Consider the following 14,560-nt stretch of genomic DNA (forward strand, 5'->3'; position numbering starts at 1 on the left):
TGAACTGTCTTTGACTGTGTACTTTACAGTGTACTTTACTGTGTACTTGTGTAGGCCTAAGTAGGCCTATTATAACAGCATTGATTACTGTGTGAAAAGACAAGAAAATGACTGCAATGTTAATAACTTCTACAAATCTACTGTAAAACTAGTTTTCGTGTGATACTAATTTTGGACACTTATTTTACTTGTCATTTTGAATTTGACAACATACAATACTATTGCAAACATCACATGTGAATGCACAAAGGTAAATTACACATAACACTTTTGTGTAATGTGTAGCCTGTAGAATTGAGTAGCAGACAGAACACAATTAGTTATTTGGACTTTTTATTTATGAAATGTAGGTTTTGGGAAGAGGGCACAGGTGGGCACAGGTACAGGTGGATCTCCACCTGTACCAGATTTAACAGATGTTTCATCAACAATATAAACTCTACAACAGCAGTCTTTATAGCTTCCAGGATTACTGCTTCAAAATCAGAGGTACAAAAATACTAAAACAACATGACAGTTTGCAAATGCTACTCAAATAAAACAAAATTCCACAAAATAGGCATATAAATATAAATATGCATAAAAACCCACAGTACTGTAGGCTAATGATCTGGACCATTTGATTTAGAGAACACTTACATGTTACATCTCACAGAATGTCTAAGTCAATACAATTAAAGTGTAATAAGCAGCTGTTTCATTTGACCAGTGACCAAGTCCAACAGCACACACTTTATGCACACTGACCGTACCTTGTCATGCACATGGGAACACACTTTATGCACACTGACCGTACCTTGTCATGCACATGGGAACACACTTTATGCACACTGACCGTACCTTGTCATGCACATGGGAACACACTTTATACACATTGACCGTACCTTGTCATGCACATGGGAACACACTTTATACACACTGACCGTACCTTGTCATGCACATGGGAACACACTTTATGCACACTGACCGTACCTTGTCATGCACATGGGAACACACTTTATGCACACTGACCGTACCTTGTCATGCACATGGGAACACACTTTATACACATTGACCGTACCTTGTCATGCACATGGGAACACACTTTATACACACTGACCGTACCTTGTCATGCACATGGGAACACACTGGTCAGCTGCTCCAGCATTATCCAAGACATGTGACATCAGTCTAGTCTAAAACATGCCATCCAGTTCAAATATGGTAACTAACATAGTTATTTACTTACAGTACCTTACAGTACTGTACATGCATGTTTTAACAAGTGTTACAATATTTAGAGATTTATTTTACACAATGCATCCCAGAATCACCAGGTTGCGCCAAAACAATGAAGAGCCATGGCAGAAATAACAGTGACTCGATCGTGACACTATAGTGTCCAAATTATAAACTTAAAATGGACCCTCTCTCAGCAAACTGTATCTTACTGGTATGTACATTTCACTTATGTAATTAATTCAAACATTACAATAAAAAACAAAAAACAAACTATAAATTAAATACATGCTGTTAATAGTATAAAAATAAAAATATTTTAACCCTCAGTGGAAAATGATATCTAACATACCTGGCTACATTTACAATATACTTGTTTAATCTGTCTTCATATAAACACTTTACAGGTGCGTGACAAGGATTAAAATATATACAATAAGAATTTAAAAAGAAAATCCACGATATAAGATAAAGATTTTTTCAGAGTACATTTACACTGCAACATTTAAATGAGAAAAATACAAAATAACAATAGTTGTCACAAATAGTTGCATGTATCATGTTACGCAGCCATGTAGCTGTCACAAGTTTAGACTAAAAATTCAAGTTTTACAAGTTGTTCCATAATCATGACGTATTTCGGCACATTTACTTTGCTTGGACAATGGACTGCTGATGATTGGTTCACCATATTTAAAAAAACATACTATAAATTAAATACATGCTGTTAATAGTAAAAAATAAAAATATTTTAACCCTCAGTGGAAAATGATATCTAACACACCTGGCTACATTTACATAAAGTATACTTGTTTAATCTGTATTCATATCAACACTTTACAGATACGTGACGAGGATTAAAATATATACAATAAGAATTTAAAAAGAAAATTCCCGATATAAGATGAAGATTTTTTCAGAGTATGTTTACACTGCAACATTTAAATGAGAAAAATACAAAATAACAATAGTTGTCACAAATAGTTGCATGTATCATGTTACACAGCCATGTAGCTGTCACAAGTTTAGACAAAAAATTCAAGTTTTACAAGTTGTTCCATAATCATGATGTATTTCGGCACATTTCCTTTGCTTGGACCACAGACTGCTGATGATTGGTTCACCATATTTCAAAGCGTTTGTCTTTCAGAAAGGGGGTTTTGTCCATGATGCTGTTGCTGGAGACTCTAAGAAGATGTCAAAGCAGATAGAGAAAATGTTACTTGATCAGCCAGAATAATGTGTAACAGTGTTTACTCATCTAAACTCAAAAATGATTGATCTGCAAGTCTGGCAATACAAAATATAGATATATTAACACATTGAGTGCCAGCCATGTTTTCATTCCTGTAGGTAAGTTGTGCCAGGGGTGTTTTTGACGATTCTGGCTCATTTTAGAACAGCCGAGGATTCTTTTCTGTTAAGAATTCATGAACACCAATCATCTAAAAATAACTAATAGAATGTGTGCTTTCTCTGTCTAAAAGAGTTAGTTTGCAGAGTTAGTAGTTATGTAGATATTAGCCGTTGAGTACAGCATGGTTTCAGCGTCTGGAAATTTATTCAGAGATAAATGGCTTTTTGTGAAACAGTCACTTTAACCATTCATTTTTGGCATCAGTAAGACCGTCAGACATTCTAAACAATAGTTTTGAACAGTAATTTCCTCCATAACAACAGGAAACACCCCTCTCATTCAAACTCCTCCCTCCGTGTGTCTTCTCCTCCTTCCTCCTGGCTCTAACAGCGGGCGTGTCAGAAGCGCGTTGCTGCTGCCTGCCTGCCTGTCTGCGTGCCTGCCTGCCTGCTTGCCTGCGTGCGGGGACGAGTCTGAAATGGATTACTGTAAAATCGCCTCGCCATTTCCTTGAATGGCTTGCTCCCGCGGTGTGTGTGTGTGTGTGTGTGTGTGTGTGTGTGTGTGTGTGTGTGTGTGTGTGTGTGTGTGTTCGCGCGTTGCTCCGCGGCTCTGGGGGGAGGGGATCTCTGTCCGTTCTGTGTGTGTGTCTCCGGGCTTCTGACTGTAAATTCGCCAAGCCATTTCCGCGGGAGGCGGCTGCTTTTGGTCCACGGGTCCCGTGGCTGTGGCTTCTCTCTGTCTCTGTCGCCACTTAGTGGTCGGTAAAATAGATTACACACATGCTCTTGCTCCAATAGTTATCTCGAAGATGTAAAAGGGGTTGATTGATGTCCCACCGTCAAAAAAAAAAAATGTTTATGTAAGACGAGTAAACTCGGCTCTGGCACTCAAGCGTTGGATTATGTAAGACGAGTAAACTCGGCTCTGGCACTTAACGTGTTAAAGATGCATAAAAAACACTCACTGCACAGTGTGGATGGAGGTGTTGATGGAGACCAGCTGGACTAAACTGTCAGTCAGAGCATCAGTGATCTCATTGTGACTCAGACTAGAACACACAAAAAAGACACAGAGCAAAGCAAGACATTAGATTATAATCAGACATGCAGAAGATACATCAGGTTTATTTAGCATAATGTGCTTCAGTTGTAGTAACAGTGTTTCATCTAAGATGCTTATCTGTGCTCTATTAGTCTGTCCTGGTATCATAAATAAATACTTTTCTATATGTGCATCAGTGTGCATGCGCTCTAGTAGGAATAAGGTATTCAATGGAGCAGGATGTGAAGCAACAGTTTTCTGAGCGTAACCGTATCCGCCCGCAACTTGTATTTGTTTGTGTGCACCATAGACCTGATAGTGTTTAAGATCAGAATCAAATCAGATCCATAGACTAGGACGCCATGCAGAGACATTTCATTTGGTAATTGACACCTTTTGTCGAATAAGTCGTCTATTTTGTTTTACACATTTGCCCCGTTTATCCCATATAAGATACAGAAGGTTTAGGCCGCGGCCACTGGAAAACACACAGTGACTAATGGATAGATTTCTGTCTGTTGGGCTGTTTTGGAACATCAACACTAAACAAGTACAAACTCACAATAACTACGACCACATTTGAACATTTCTGAAATGCAGGATGGCAGGGGCAGCCCACCCTACTCTGCCACCAATCAATGCATTTTAAAATGTGCCACACACACACACACACACACACACACACACACACACACACACACACACACACACACACACACACACACACACACACACACACACACACACACACACACACACACACACACACACACACACACACACACACACACACACACACACACACACACACACACACACACACACACACACACACACACACACACGGCCCGGAGGAAGTTGTCATCTTCCCAAAGAAAAAAACACTTCCGAATGGAAGGAAGAAGTTTGATATTCGACCAATCGCAACACATGTAAACAAAACCGAGGCACGTGATTGGAGAAATTAACTTAAGTTAAGTCAAGTTATCCTTCATTTATCCACATGGGGAAATTCATCCTCTGCATTTGACCCATCCTCTACTAGGAACCTTCCTAGAACTAGGAGCAGTGGGCAGCTGCAGTGCAGCGGGGACCAACTCCAGTTCTTTTTGCCATTGCCTTGGTCAGGAGCACTGACAGGAGTATTAACCCTAACATAAATGTCTTTGATGGTGGGAGGAAACCAGAGCACCCGGAGAAAACCCACACAAACACGGGGAGAACATGCAAACTCCACAGAGAAAGGACCTGGGACGGACCGCGATTTGAACCCGGGACCTTCTTGCTGTGAGGCAACAGCGCTAACCACTGAGCCACCGTGCCGTCCTGCCCAAATGAGTGGATGTCCCGCCTTACATCCGTTTTGACCAACTTTCCCCTCCATGAAGAACAGATGGGTAGGCGGATGCATTAGCAAATTGCGGGAGCCAACACGTCTGTTTTAAGAGACTAGCTTAAAGGTGGTGAAGTTTCTGTGGACTAACCGACCAACCAACTGACTGGACAGCTCTCATTGAAAGTAAATTGAAATGAACGGAGACGGACAGACAAAAGGGATCCGTGTAGCCGCGACCTTATGTGGAAGGTTGCCTTTTGGAAACCACGAGCAAGAAAGTTTACGTCCTACAACAGTGACAAAAGAAGATTTTTGATTTAGTTTGCCACTACATCTCTATTCAAGCAGACTCACTCCAGGACTTGTGCTTTGTGCAGGTGTGGGATCAGCATCTGGAGCAGCTGGTCAGTGAGGTGACAGTGACTGAGGTCCAGCTCTGTCAGCCCTTCAGAACGATCCAGTATCAGAGCCACAGCTCTACAGGCCCTCTGGTCCAGTCTGGTCTCACTGAGGTCCAGTTGTCCAGCCAGAGCTCCACAGAGGGACTCTGCTCGCCTCACTGTGTCCCGGCCACTGCTCCCAGGCACCAGGCACAGCAGCTGGAGGAGGAGAGCTTTGCTGCAGCTGAAGGGGAGAAACAGAGCAAAGAGCAGAACGTTACGGTGCTGAAACAGACATCAACTTTAAAGACCCTATGTGTAAGAATCTGAAATTCCTAAGCATTACTGACACCGTTAGTTAGGGTGGCCTGATTAGCAATTGTTGCCAATTCTTGCAAAAAAAAATTACATAAAATTTTACAAGGAAAGAAATAGAAGCTAACAACAATGTAGAAGTTAAGATGAAGGTCCCTCCATGAATTTAAAGCACTAGCAGCAATGTTGACCATCTCCCCTGGACGTTGGTCACATTGCTGCTGTTTGTCCAGACGAGCTTCACTACAGTAGATACAATGTTTTTCTTATTTATTAATTATTTTGATTAGGTGGACTTTTTGTTGGACTGTCTTGTGGTGGGTCGTTTGTTGATGTTAAGCGGACTCCATTTCTAAGCTACCATTAGCTAGTGATGCAATGTGTTGGATCTAATTCTTCTCTCTGGTTCCTGGTAGAGGCGCTGTAGAAAAGAGAGGAGCTTAGGAGTGTGCAGAAACATCACATCCGCTGAATTTTACACAAAAAAATCATGAAATCAGCCTCCAACAGGCAACAGAGAAAGTTAGGGAGGGTCACTCTTTTATCAAGTTTTTTTCCTTATTTCCCCTCTCGTTTTCTCCCCAATAGTACTTGGCCAATTCTCCTGCTGTCCAGGTCATTGCTCCACCCCCTTTGCCCATCTGGGGAGAGTTGTAGACTAGCACATGCTTCCTCTGATACATGTGCAATCGCCAACCAATTATTTTCTCCTGACAGTGAGGATGTAGCTCGTAGGTGGATTAGGCTATTCCCTCCAGTTCCCCTCCCCGCCAAACAGGCACCCTGACCAACCAGAGGAGGCACTAGCGCTGCAGCGACCAGGACACATACCCTTAATCCGGCTTCCCACCTGCAGACATGGCCAACTGCCTGTATAGACACTCGACCAAAAATAATGCTTAATACATGCTGTCACCTCAAGTGGACTCTGTGCAGGACAGGGAACAGCAGGTCCAGTCCACTGTCCTCCACCTCACAGTCTTGTAGGTTGAGCTGTGTGTCCTGGCTGCTGTGTCTCAGCACAGTGGAGATGTTGAGCTGTGTGTCCTGGCTGCTGTGTCTCAGCACAGTGGAGATGGCCCTGCAGTCTGCAGCACTCAGACACAGAGCCTCCCCTCGCTCCTGCTCTGACAGCTCCACACAGGAGGAACAGGACAGATCCAGCCTGTGCTGTAGAGTCCTGAGCAGATCTGTTGCTGCCCCTTGCTGGTCTTTAGAGGCAGTGCAGCAGTGGAGGAACCTCAGCAGCAGATTCCTGTCTAAACTGGTATAAAAATGATGCAGACATATGATAAATGTTACCATTTCAGTCAACAACCAATAAAGTATTCAGGCACACACATAAACAAGACAAAAACTAGAGCTGCCGAAAATAATCGATTCAGAGATGCATCGCGATGCTTAATAGGACGATTCTGAATCGATTAAAGGCACTGTGTGTGATTTTTTTGTCCACTAGATGTCGCCATTTCAAACCATAACAAAACTTGTTTACCCAAACAATCTCGATCCCACCCACCAGCGCACAGCACTTCCTGGTTCCCCCACCTCCCTCCCTCCCTCCCTCCCAAGCAACGGAGATATAAACAACTATTTTGTGCATAGCCTACCTACTGCAGACGTAAGTACATAAAACAAGCACGAATGCATCTCGGCTATGTATTTGGCTTGAGTAATGACAAATTTCACATGATAGTCATAAACCTTTAGGATATTGACAATAGTCCGCTTGGTAAGACTTATTTGTATAATCTGCTAACCGATCAAAATCCATGTAATGGTTACATGGATTTTGAAAAGGTTACATTGTAACCTAACCTTTTGCATAGCCTGCCCTATTGCTAAGTACAGTTAGGCAAAACGTTGTCTAAAACCAGGTTGACATAGCTAAATTAGGATGATTTCAATTCAATGTTGGGGACATCGCTAGCTAACCACAGCTGTCTGTCAACAGTGAGTAGCTTAGCCTGTGTTTTTGTTCGTCTGCTAATACCAAGACATGGCCAAAATGTATTCATAGTGCAACGCTAGTATTTTCTCATTGTTAGAGTTGTTCAAACTAATTTCAAACGCTTGAATCACTGCTGTATTTTATAGGCAGGCAAACCAAGCTGTATGCCTGAAGCCCAGGCTAGCACCAGTGGGACAAAGAGGAGACAGGGTCGCAGAGAGGAAGGTCGGCTGTAGGACGATAGCAGATCTTGTCGACATCCTGAAGAACCGCATAGCTGATGGAACTGGTCACGTCATCCTGGTGTAGCCCATATTTTAGTTTTGCAAATAAAGTATTTTTTCTGATAAACGAAGTTGTGAAATCAATGTACTGAGAAACATCACATACACTGTCTATTATATAAAGTAGGCTATATATACACAGAAACACAAATACTGGTAGGCACTAGGCTACTGTAGCTAGACACACTCAGCTTTAGGCAAATCTAATGTTACTGTAGAATAGTGGCCAAGAGACATGGATGAAGTCATATCAACTTTATTGGTGTACAGAAGATTGCAGACAGCAAACATCTAAACATCAAAGATGATAGAACATGTATTATACAGGTTTGCTATAAAAGCACAATTTCTCCATCTCAAATATCATAATGGTGGGTCCACTTGTTTTCTATCTTGTCATCTTCTGCATGACTGGATGACTGGCACCTTGAAAATCAGACAAATGGAAACGTGTTTAGTATTAATTTGAATCATCTATTTTGTAGCTGGTAGATATCAAGGCAGGGTTCCTCCACATTGTCATGAATTAGATACTTTTACCAAACCTTGATTTGTTTGGACGGTGTTACAGCTATTTTCTAATGTAACGTTGCTTAGTGAGATAACAACAAACTGCTAACATTAGCGAAGCTAGCTTTTCTCCATGGCCTTTCTAAGTGTTTACACATTACTATACCGTTCTGCGTCATAGTGACAGCAACTGGACGTAATTATAAACAGAAAATGCATGCGAAATTTGTAATGGGAAGTAACGTTATGTCATTCATGTCAGCTTGTCACCAGAATGTCTGTGTATAAGTTATACACGGACGACAAGCTAATCAAATCCTGCAGGATTTGATTAGCTTGTCGTTCGTACACACTACACTAGCAGTGTAAAGTCATTTGAATAGCCGTGAAAAGCAACAGTTAGCCAAGTGATTATAACATTCACAGAACAAATTCACAATATCGATAACAACTTGTACATTTCGCTATCATGCGTAACGTTACTGAAATGGGACATGCAAACGCGATAACGTTACTTACCACTGTGTACAGGAGAACACGGCAGCTCCGAGTCACTTTGCAGGCCAGATATAGCTGCTCGTAGGGCTCTCCATCTAGTGAAAGCCAGACCGGCAAGGTTGACTCTGGTCTGAGATATTTCTTTTCGGCGGCGATTTGGCTAAAGTATGAAACCGCATATATAAGGTGGATCACGGAATGTAAAAGTCAGGAATGCCCGCATCAGGGTTCCGCCATCTTGGTCTACAAAATTCTGTTTTGGGGTGTGGGCTGGGAGGGGCTCACTAGGTCGGCTTCTCGGGGGAGGGGTTTCTATGTAAACTGATTCGGGCTGTTAGAGGGGAAGGACAGAGGGCCATCACAACACAGGGAGGGGGCGTGGCTTAGTTGTAAACACAGAAATAAATCACTATACCTCCTCTATATATACAAGTTATTGGTTTGGGGATATTTAATAGTGCAGAATCTTACACACAGTGCCTTTAACAAATATCAAAAATCGATTATTATTTTTTTTATTATTTTTTATTTTTTTTTTATAATCAAATAAAATAGAATGTAAGTACATGCAGTTGTTTATTTTAATTATGGATCATAATACAATGCAATTCCAAATGCACTTTTATTTTAAAAGTAGCCACACAGTGAGAAAAAAGAAAGTGAGAAAAAATAAATCATGTATTGCGGAAAAAGTGATGCATCGATTTAAGATGCATCGTATAATCGAATCGAATCGAATCGTAGACTTGAATAATCGAATCGTATCGAATCGTGAGATCAGTGAAGATGCACAGCTCTAACAAAAACACACCTATGATGTATTCAATGAAATATATTTATGTTTTGAAGGCTGCAGGGTCAGACATTCCATTATTCTACATATTTGAGACCCATAGAAAGTGCATGAATTGTTGGGTAATGTTGTGAACTTGGTTAAAGTAGGCTACTGGATAGTATAAGGTCACTGCACTTCTGTTTAATATTGACAGCTGATGTGGAGGCAGACTGTTCTGGGATGCCAGAAGCTATGTTGAGCCTTTTGGAGGTGATAAACATCTGTGATGGGAGGTGCCAACCTGATAACTTACAGGTTGGTTTCTACCTAAATAGCACCACACCAGTAACCTGACGCTGCCAGATGGACGGTATAGCTCCACATAGGTTTCACTAAACCAGTCGATCTGGGAATGAAGTAACCAGACCCGCTGACGGAGGCGGGCACTTTTTCCAAGCTACTTGGCAGGTGATTGGATGACCCATCTGTCTATCACCGCTGGTGGGTGTTAACTTCAACCAATCAGATCGCCAAAGGTGCCTGTCTGCCTGATTTCCGTGGTATTCATTGATTGAGTCCTCACGGTCGTAAAGTCACCTTCGAAGCATTTAGTTAGATTATAACGAACTAGTTGTGTGGCTTAGCCTTCCCAAATGTTGAGGGTCGTTTTTTAGAATTTAATACATAGAATTGGGAACGTTACATTCAATTTCATTCAGACTGCCTGTCACTTCCGCGGCGGCAGCCATGTTGACGAGTGAAAAGAACTACAAAGACCATGTACCCACTACTTGCCCAGACGAGCCTGAGCCCGCCTACGGCTGCCGCTGATTCGTCGGGCCAGCATGGCTCGACCAATCATCTTAACTGCCTGTGCGGGTCCAGACCGTCACGGAGAACCAAATGAAATGTGAGTTCACGTGACGGGCGGTTTACCAGGCTACCACACCAGAGGTAGTCATATCATATCCTATGTATTGTTAAGTAATGATCCTTTCAACATTGTACACACATACAGTAGTGATACAGCATTACTAAATTAGTACTATCGTCTGACCTGAGATGAGAGACTTTCTCCAGTCTGAACAGGATGGACTCTACTCCCCCTGTTGGTAAGGAGGTCCACAGCAGATTGAGTTTGACTCCATCACTGTGTTGGAGGGTGAAGAGCAGAGCAGCACAGTCCGCTGTGTCCAGCTGTCTGCAGGTCAGTTTGATCACATGATCTAATGACCTCAGTAAACTGGGTATACAGTGACTGGTGTGTGTTTTATAGATCTCTCTGATGGCAGACAACACCACGCTGGGACTGGGTCTGAAAGCATACAGTATATTTAGTAAACAGCTGGATATATTGACACTACAATTACATGGGGTTTGTTTGATTAGTCACAGATCCTTTTACTCTATTAGGCCTACTTTATTTATATAGCACCATTTAAAATCAGAGAGAACTTATCATCAATAGACACTGGATATTTTCTATATAAGCCACACAACAGTTTACTAATAAAAGACACATAACAAGACAAATCAAATGATCAAATTGGATCAAATGTATTTCTCTATCCAGTGAAGAGCAAATAAAGCTTTTCACCTTTTCAATTGAATCCTGTCCAGAAAGGGAAGAAGATCTCTGATTCTTTTCTCTGAGATCCTGGTCTTCCTCAAGTCAACAGTGAAGGTCTGAGTTGATGGCTGCTGCAGCAGATAGTGAAGTACTTCCCAGTCCAGAGAGCAGGAGGTCAGGTCTCCACCAACCTTCCTCAAGAAAGACTGAGTCAAGTCCTTGTCCTGGATCTCATGTATAAAGACAAGTAGCTTCTGAAAATGCTGTGCACACAGTCTGAGGAAGTCACAGATCAAAGGATACATACAAATTAATGAACATATTTATGAAAAATATTAAATAATATTATAATGTACATTATTCAGTGCACTCATGGGTCAGCAAAGAGATTTACTTGATTGTAAGAGGATCATGGTGAAGCAGCAATGTCATGAGAAAGTGGGCATGGACGGAGAACCCAGTCAGGTCCAAACATCTGACTGTCCAGTATCTCAGTAGGGACGCCACACTACTGACAACCCTCAACAATACTCTGTCTGAGAGCTGGCTCCTCTTTAGGACAAGGGACAGCTCTTCAATGGCCACTGGACAGGCCACTCTCTGTGTTCTTACTAATCGAAACAGTAGCAGTGCCATGCCTTCAGACAGTCTGAAAATCAAAGAAAAAACACAATCCTGGAATGATATAGACCTCTGATGGATTTAACACAATATGATTTTCACTGTGGGTATAACATTATTATTAGGAGTAAAGAGAACAAGCCTTTTTCAATAATGACATAAAGACCTGATACCTGAGACTGTGTATTTGTGATGTATGTCTAAAAAGCAGTGAGGCTGCTTTGAGAGAGATCTTGCTGGGTGTGAGGATGAGATCCACACTGAAGCCACAGAGTCCCAGAACTCTCCCCACAGACCGGCAGGTTTTCCTGGGTAACTCTCCTGTTAACTCCAGGGTGAAACCCAGGAGCCGGAGGAGAGAGGCCAACTGCAGGGTCTCCTCTCTGGATCTCACACAGATGGATTTACACACACACTGGAAGAACCCTGGATCACAGCTAAAACAGGACATTATGGAATGAAATGTCAAATGAGCAGTGTTTTAGTTTGAGGAATACATAACAATAGATGATGTACTGTACACCACCGTATGTGCAATGTAACATGATCTATTGTGGAATATGGATATGGTTGAATCAAAATGCAGGAATCAAAAGGTAAAATTGAAAGCAACCAGATACAGTACAGTATTCAGTATTACTATCTGTATCATGATGTCATAATGTCATATAGACTATATAAAATAACTATGTTGCTGAAAATGTACTGAGCTGGGGAATATTTTTCATCTATTATTAAGCATTTAGTGTTTATGTGATGCACATTTTTGTGTGTGACAAACGTCAACTGAGCAACATGCTATTATTTAGTGCATATTTAATATATTTATATCTGATGTACCTGAGCTTTGAGATGTGAGGCAGACATTGTAGGAAACTCCACACTTCACTCTCTTCATCTGACAAGTCTATCAGCTCCACTGGTTTCTTTTCTGATTGGAGTTTCAGCACTTCCAGGAGGACGGAGGCCTTTCTCTGTGAGAGGTTGATGGACCAGACTGCAGGAGCTGACTGGTAAACTGACTGTAATGCTGGAAGGACACTCCTGCCTGTTTGAGTCTCATAGTCCTTCACATGGGAGCACAGGTCCAATAGGAAATCACACTGATAGTTCTGTTTTTCATACATGTCATCATCATCATCATCCATTTCATTGAGAGGGAATGTGTTGTAACTGCACACTGATGATAACAGCTCCAGTATCTTCTCTCCTGTCTGTTGTTCCCTCTCTGCTGCTCGACAGAAGAGATTCCCCAAGATCTTGACTTGTTTTGAGCGTTCCCACCAATAATGAAACCTGGAACAGTGAGAATGATGATTATGCCATGATTTGATTTCTGCATCATATAGAGAATAAATAATATGGATAGACACTGTCTCTCTTAAACAGTAGGGAAAATCAGTAGAGAAAGTAATAGAATATGCACCTTTATTTATCTATCTATCTATCTATCTATCTATCTATCTATCTATCTAAATTTGGCAATGTGGGATCTGTTCTGTTTAAATTTTTGCCCCACTGAGACACACACACACGCACACGCACGCGCATGCGCGCGCACACACACACACACACACACACACACACACACACACACACACACACACACACACACACACACACACACAGGCATTGTGACATCACTGATGTCAAGTTATATCATATGACTGATGATGTCACTGATGATGACATCAGTGAGTCATAGGGTGGCGAGCACACACACACACACAACCGCATGCATGTAAACTTAAGGGCAATAACATTTTGTGAGCAACACACACACACACATGCATGCGCACACACACACACACACACACACACACACACACACATATATGCAGGCATTGTGACATCACTGATGATGTCATCAGTGATATCATATGACTGATGATATCATAAGTGGGCACACACACACACACACAGACTGATGATGTCATCAGTGATGTCATAAGACTGATGTCATTAGTGATGTCATAAGGGGGCACACACACACACAAAGCCGCACGCATGTAAACTTAAGGGCAATAACATTTTGTGAGCAACACACACACACCCGCACACACCAATAGGGCAGGTGAGGCCACGCAGCAGCCGAGCAGCAGGCGAGGCCGCGCAGCAGGCGAGCTGCATATATGCGAGCTGCAGGGCCAGCTCAGTGAGATGCAGGGCGAGCCTAGGAATCGAGTGCATGTACTGCGCGAGATGCCTAATTAATTAGTGTACAAACACATTTCATCAATCAAGAATAAATGGAGTTATTGTGATAACTGAAGTTCAGACCACACCAGCTCCTCTCCACCATGTAATCACCTGCGCCTCACTAATTCATTCACCTGCACTCTATCAATTTAATCACCTTACTGATTCATTCACCTGTGTGCTATCAACTCAATCACCTGTAGCATAGCTATATAAACATGACCATATTCCCTCTTCCCCCCGTTTGCCTCAGTTATCACGACCCTCCCCCCTACCCTAAGTTTCTTCCTCCATTACGGGCAGCACGCGCAGAGTCTGCATGTTCTCCCCGTGCCTGCGTGGGTTATCTCCAGGTACTCCGGTTTTCTCCCACAAACAGCTAAAGACATGCTAGTCAGGGCTGCATAATCCTGCATCTCTATCCTCTGCTCACAGGAACCACGGGGGCTGATGGAGCCGGGACTCCATCCTGTGAAGCCGAGCTTCACTCAAAGACTGAGTC

The 14,560-nt window shown here is 42.2% G+C and overlaps 1 protein-coding gene and 1 long non-coding RNA gene across 2 annotated transcripts; both read right to left on the reverse strand.

Annotated features, from left to right (window-relative positions):
• Nucleotides 1-356: 356 nt before the first annotated feature.
• On the reverse strand, nucleotides 357-13,030 carry LOC310790222 (uncharacterized protein). The gene is made up of 9 exons (XM_083651895.1): nucleotides 12,700-13,030; nucleotides 12,033-12,296; nucleotides 11,633-11,887; nucleotides 11,266-11,514; nucleotides 10,726-10,983; nucleotides 6,567-6,914; nucleotides 5,310-5,579; nucleotides 3,543-3,626; nucleotides 357-2,405 (listed from the first exon to the last, which is right to left on the reverse strand). The coding sequence occupies exons 1-9, from the start codon at nucleotides 13,005-13,007 to the stop codon at nucleotides 2,339-2,341; spliced, it is 2,103 nt and encodes a 700-aa protein (XP_083508021.1). The 5' UTR covers nucleotides 13,008-13,030; the 3' UTR covers nucleotides 357-2,338.
• Nucleotides 8,126-9,139, reverse strand: LOC310790698. Its single transcript, XR_014553395.1, has 2 exons — nucleotides 8,915-9,139; nucleotides 8,126-8,311 (listed from the first exon to the last, which is right to left on the reverse strand). It is a non-coding gene; the product is annotated as an uncharacterized lncRNA (long non-coding RNA).
• Nucleotides 13,031-14,560: the final 1,530 nt, after the last annotated feature.

This window comes from Poromitra crassiceps (assembly GCF_964638095.1).
Source record: "Poromitra crassiceps genome assembly, chromosome: 15".
Lineage (NCBI taxonomy): Eukaryota > Metazoa > Chordata > Actinopteri > Beryciformes > Melamphaidae > Poromitra > Poromitra crassiceps.

What these genes read in the sequence shown, in the direction of transcription:
- LOC310790222 (XM_083651895.1), bottom strand. Translation starts at nt 13,007, where the DNA reads ATGGATGATGATGATGATGACATGTATGAAAAACAGAACTATCAGTGT. An exon ending in CATGATCCTCTTACAATCAA is followed by an intron (nt 11,515 to 11,632) that starts GTAAATCTCTTT and finishes TGACTTCCTCAG; the next exon opens with ACTGTGTGCACAGCATTTTC. An exon ending in GAGAAAGTCTCTCATCTCAG is followed by an intron (nt 6,915 to 10,725) that starts GTCAGACGATAG and finishes TTTTTATACCAG; the next exon opens with TTTAGACAGGAATCTGCTGC.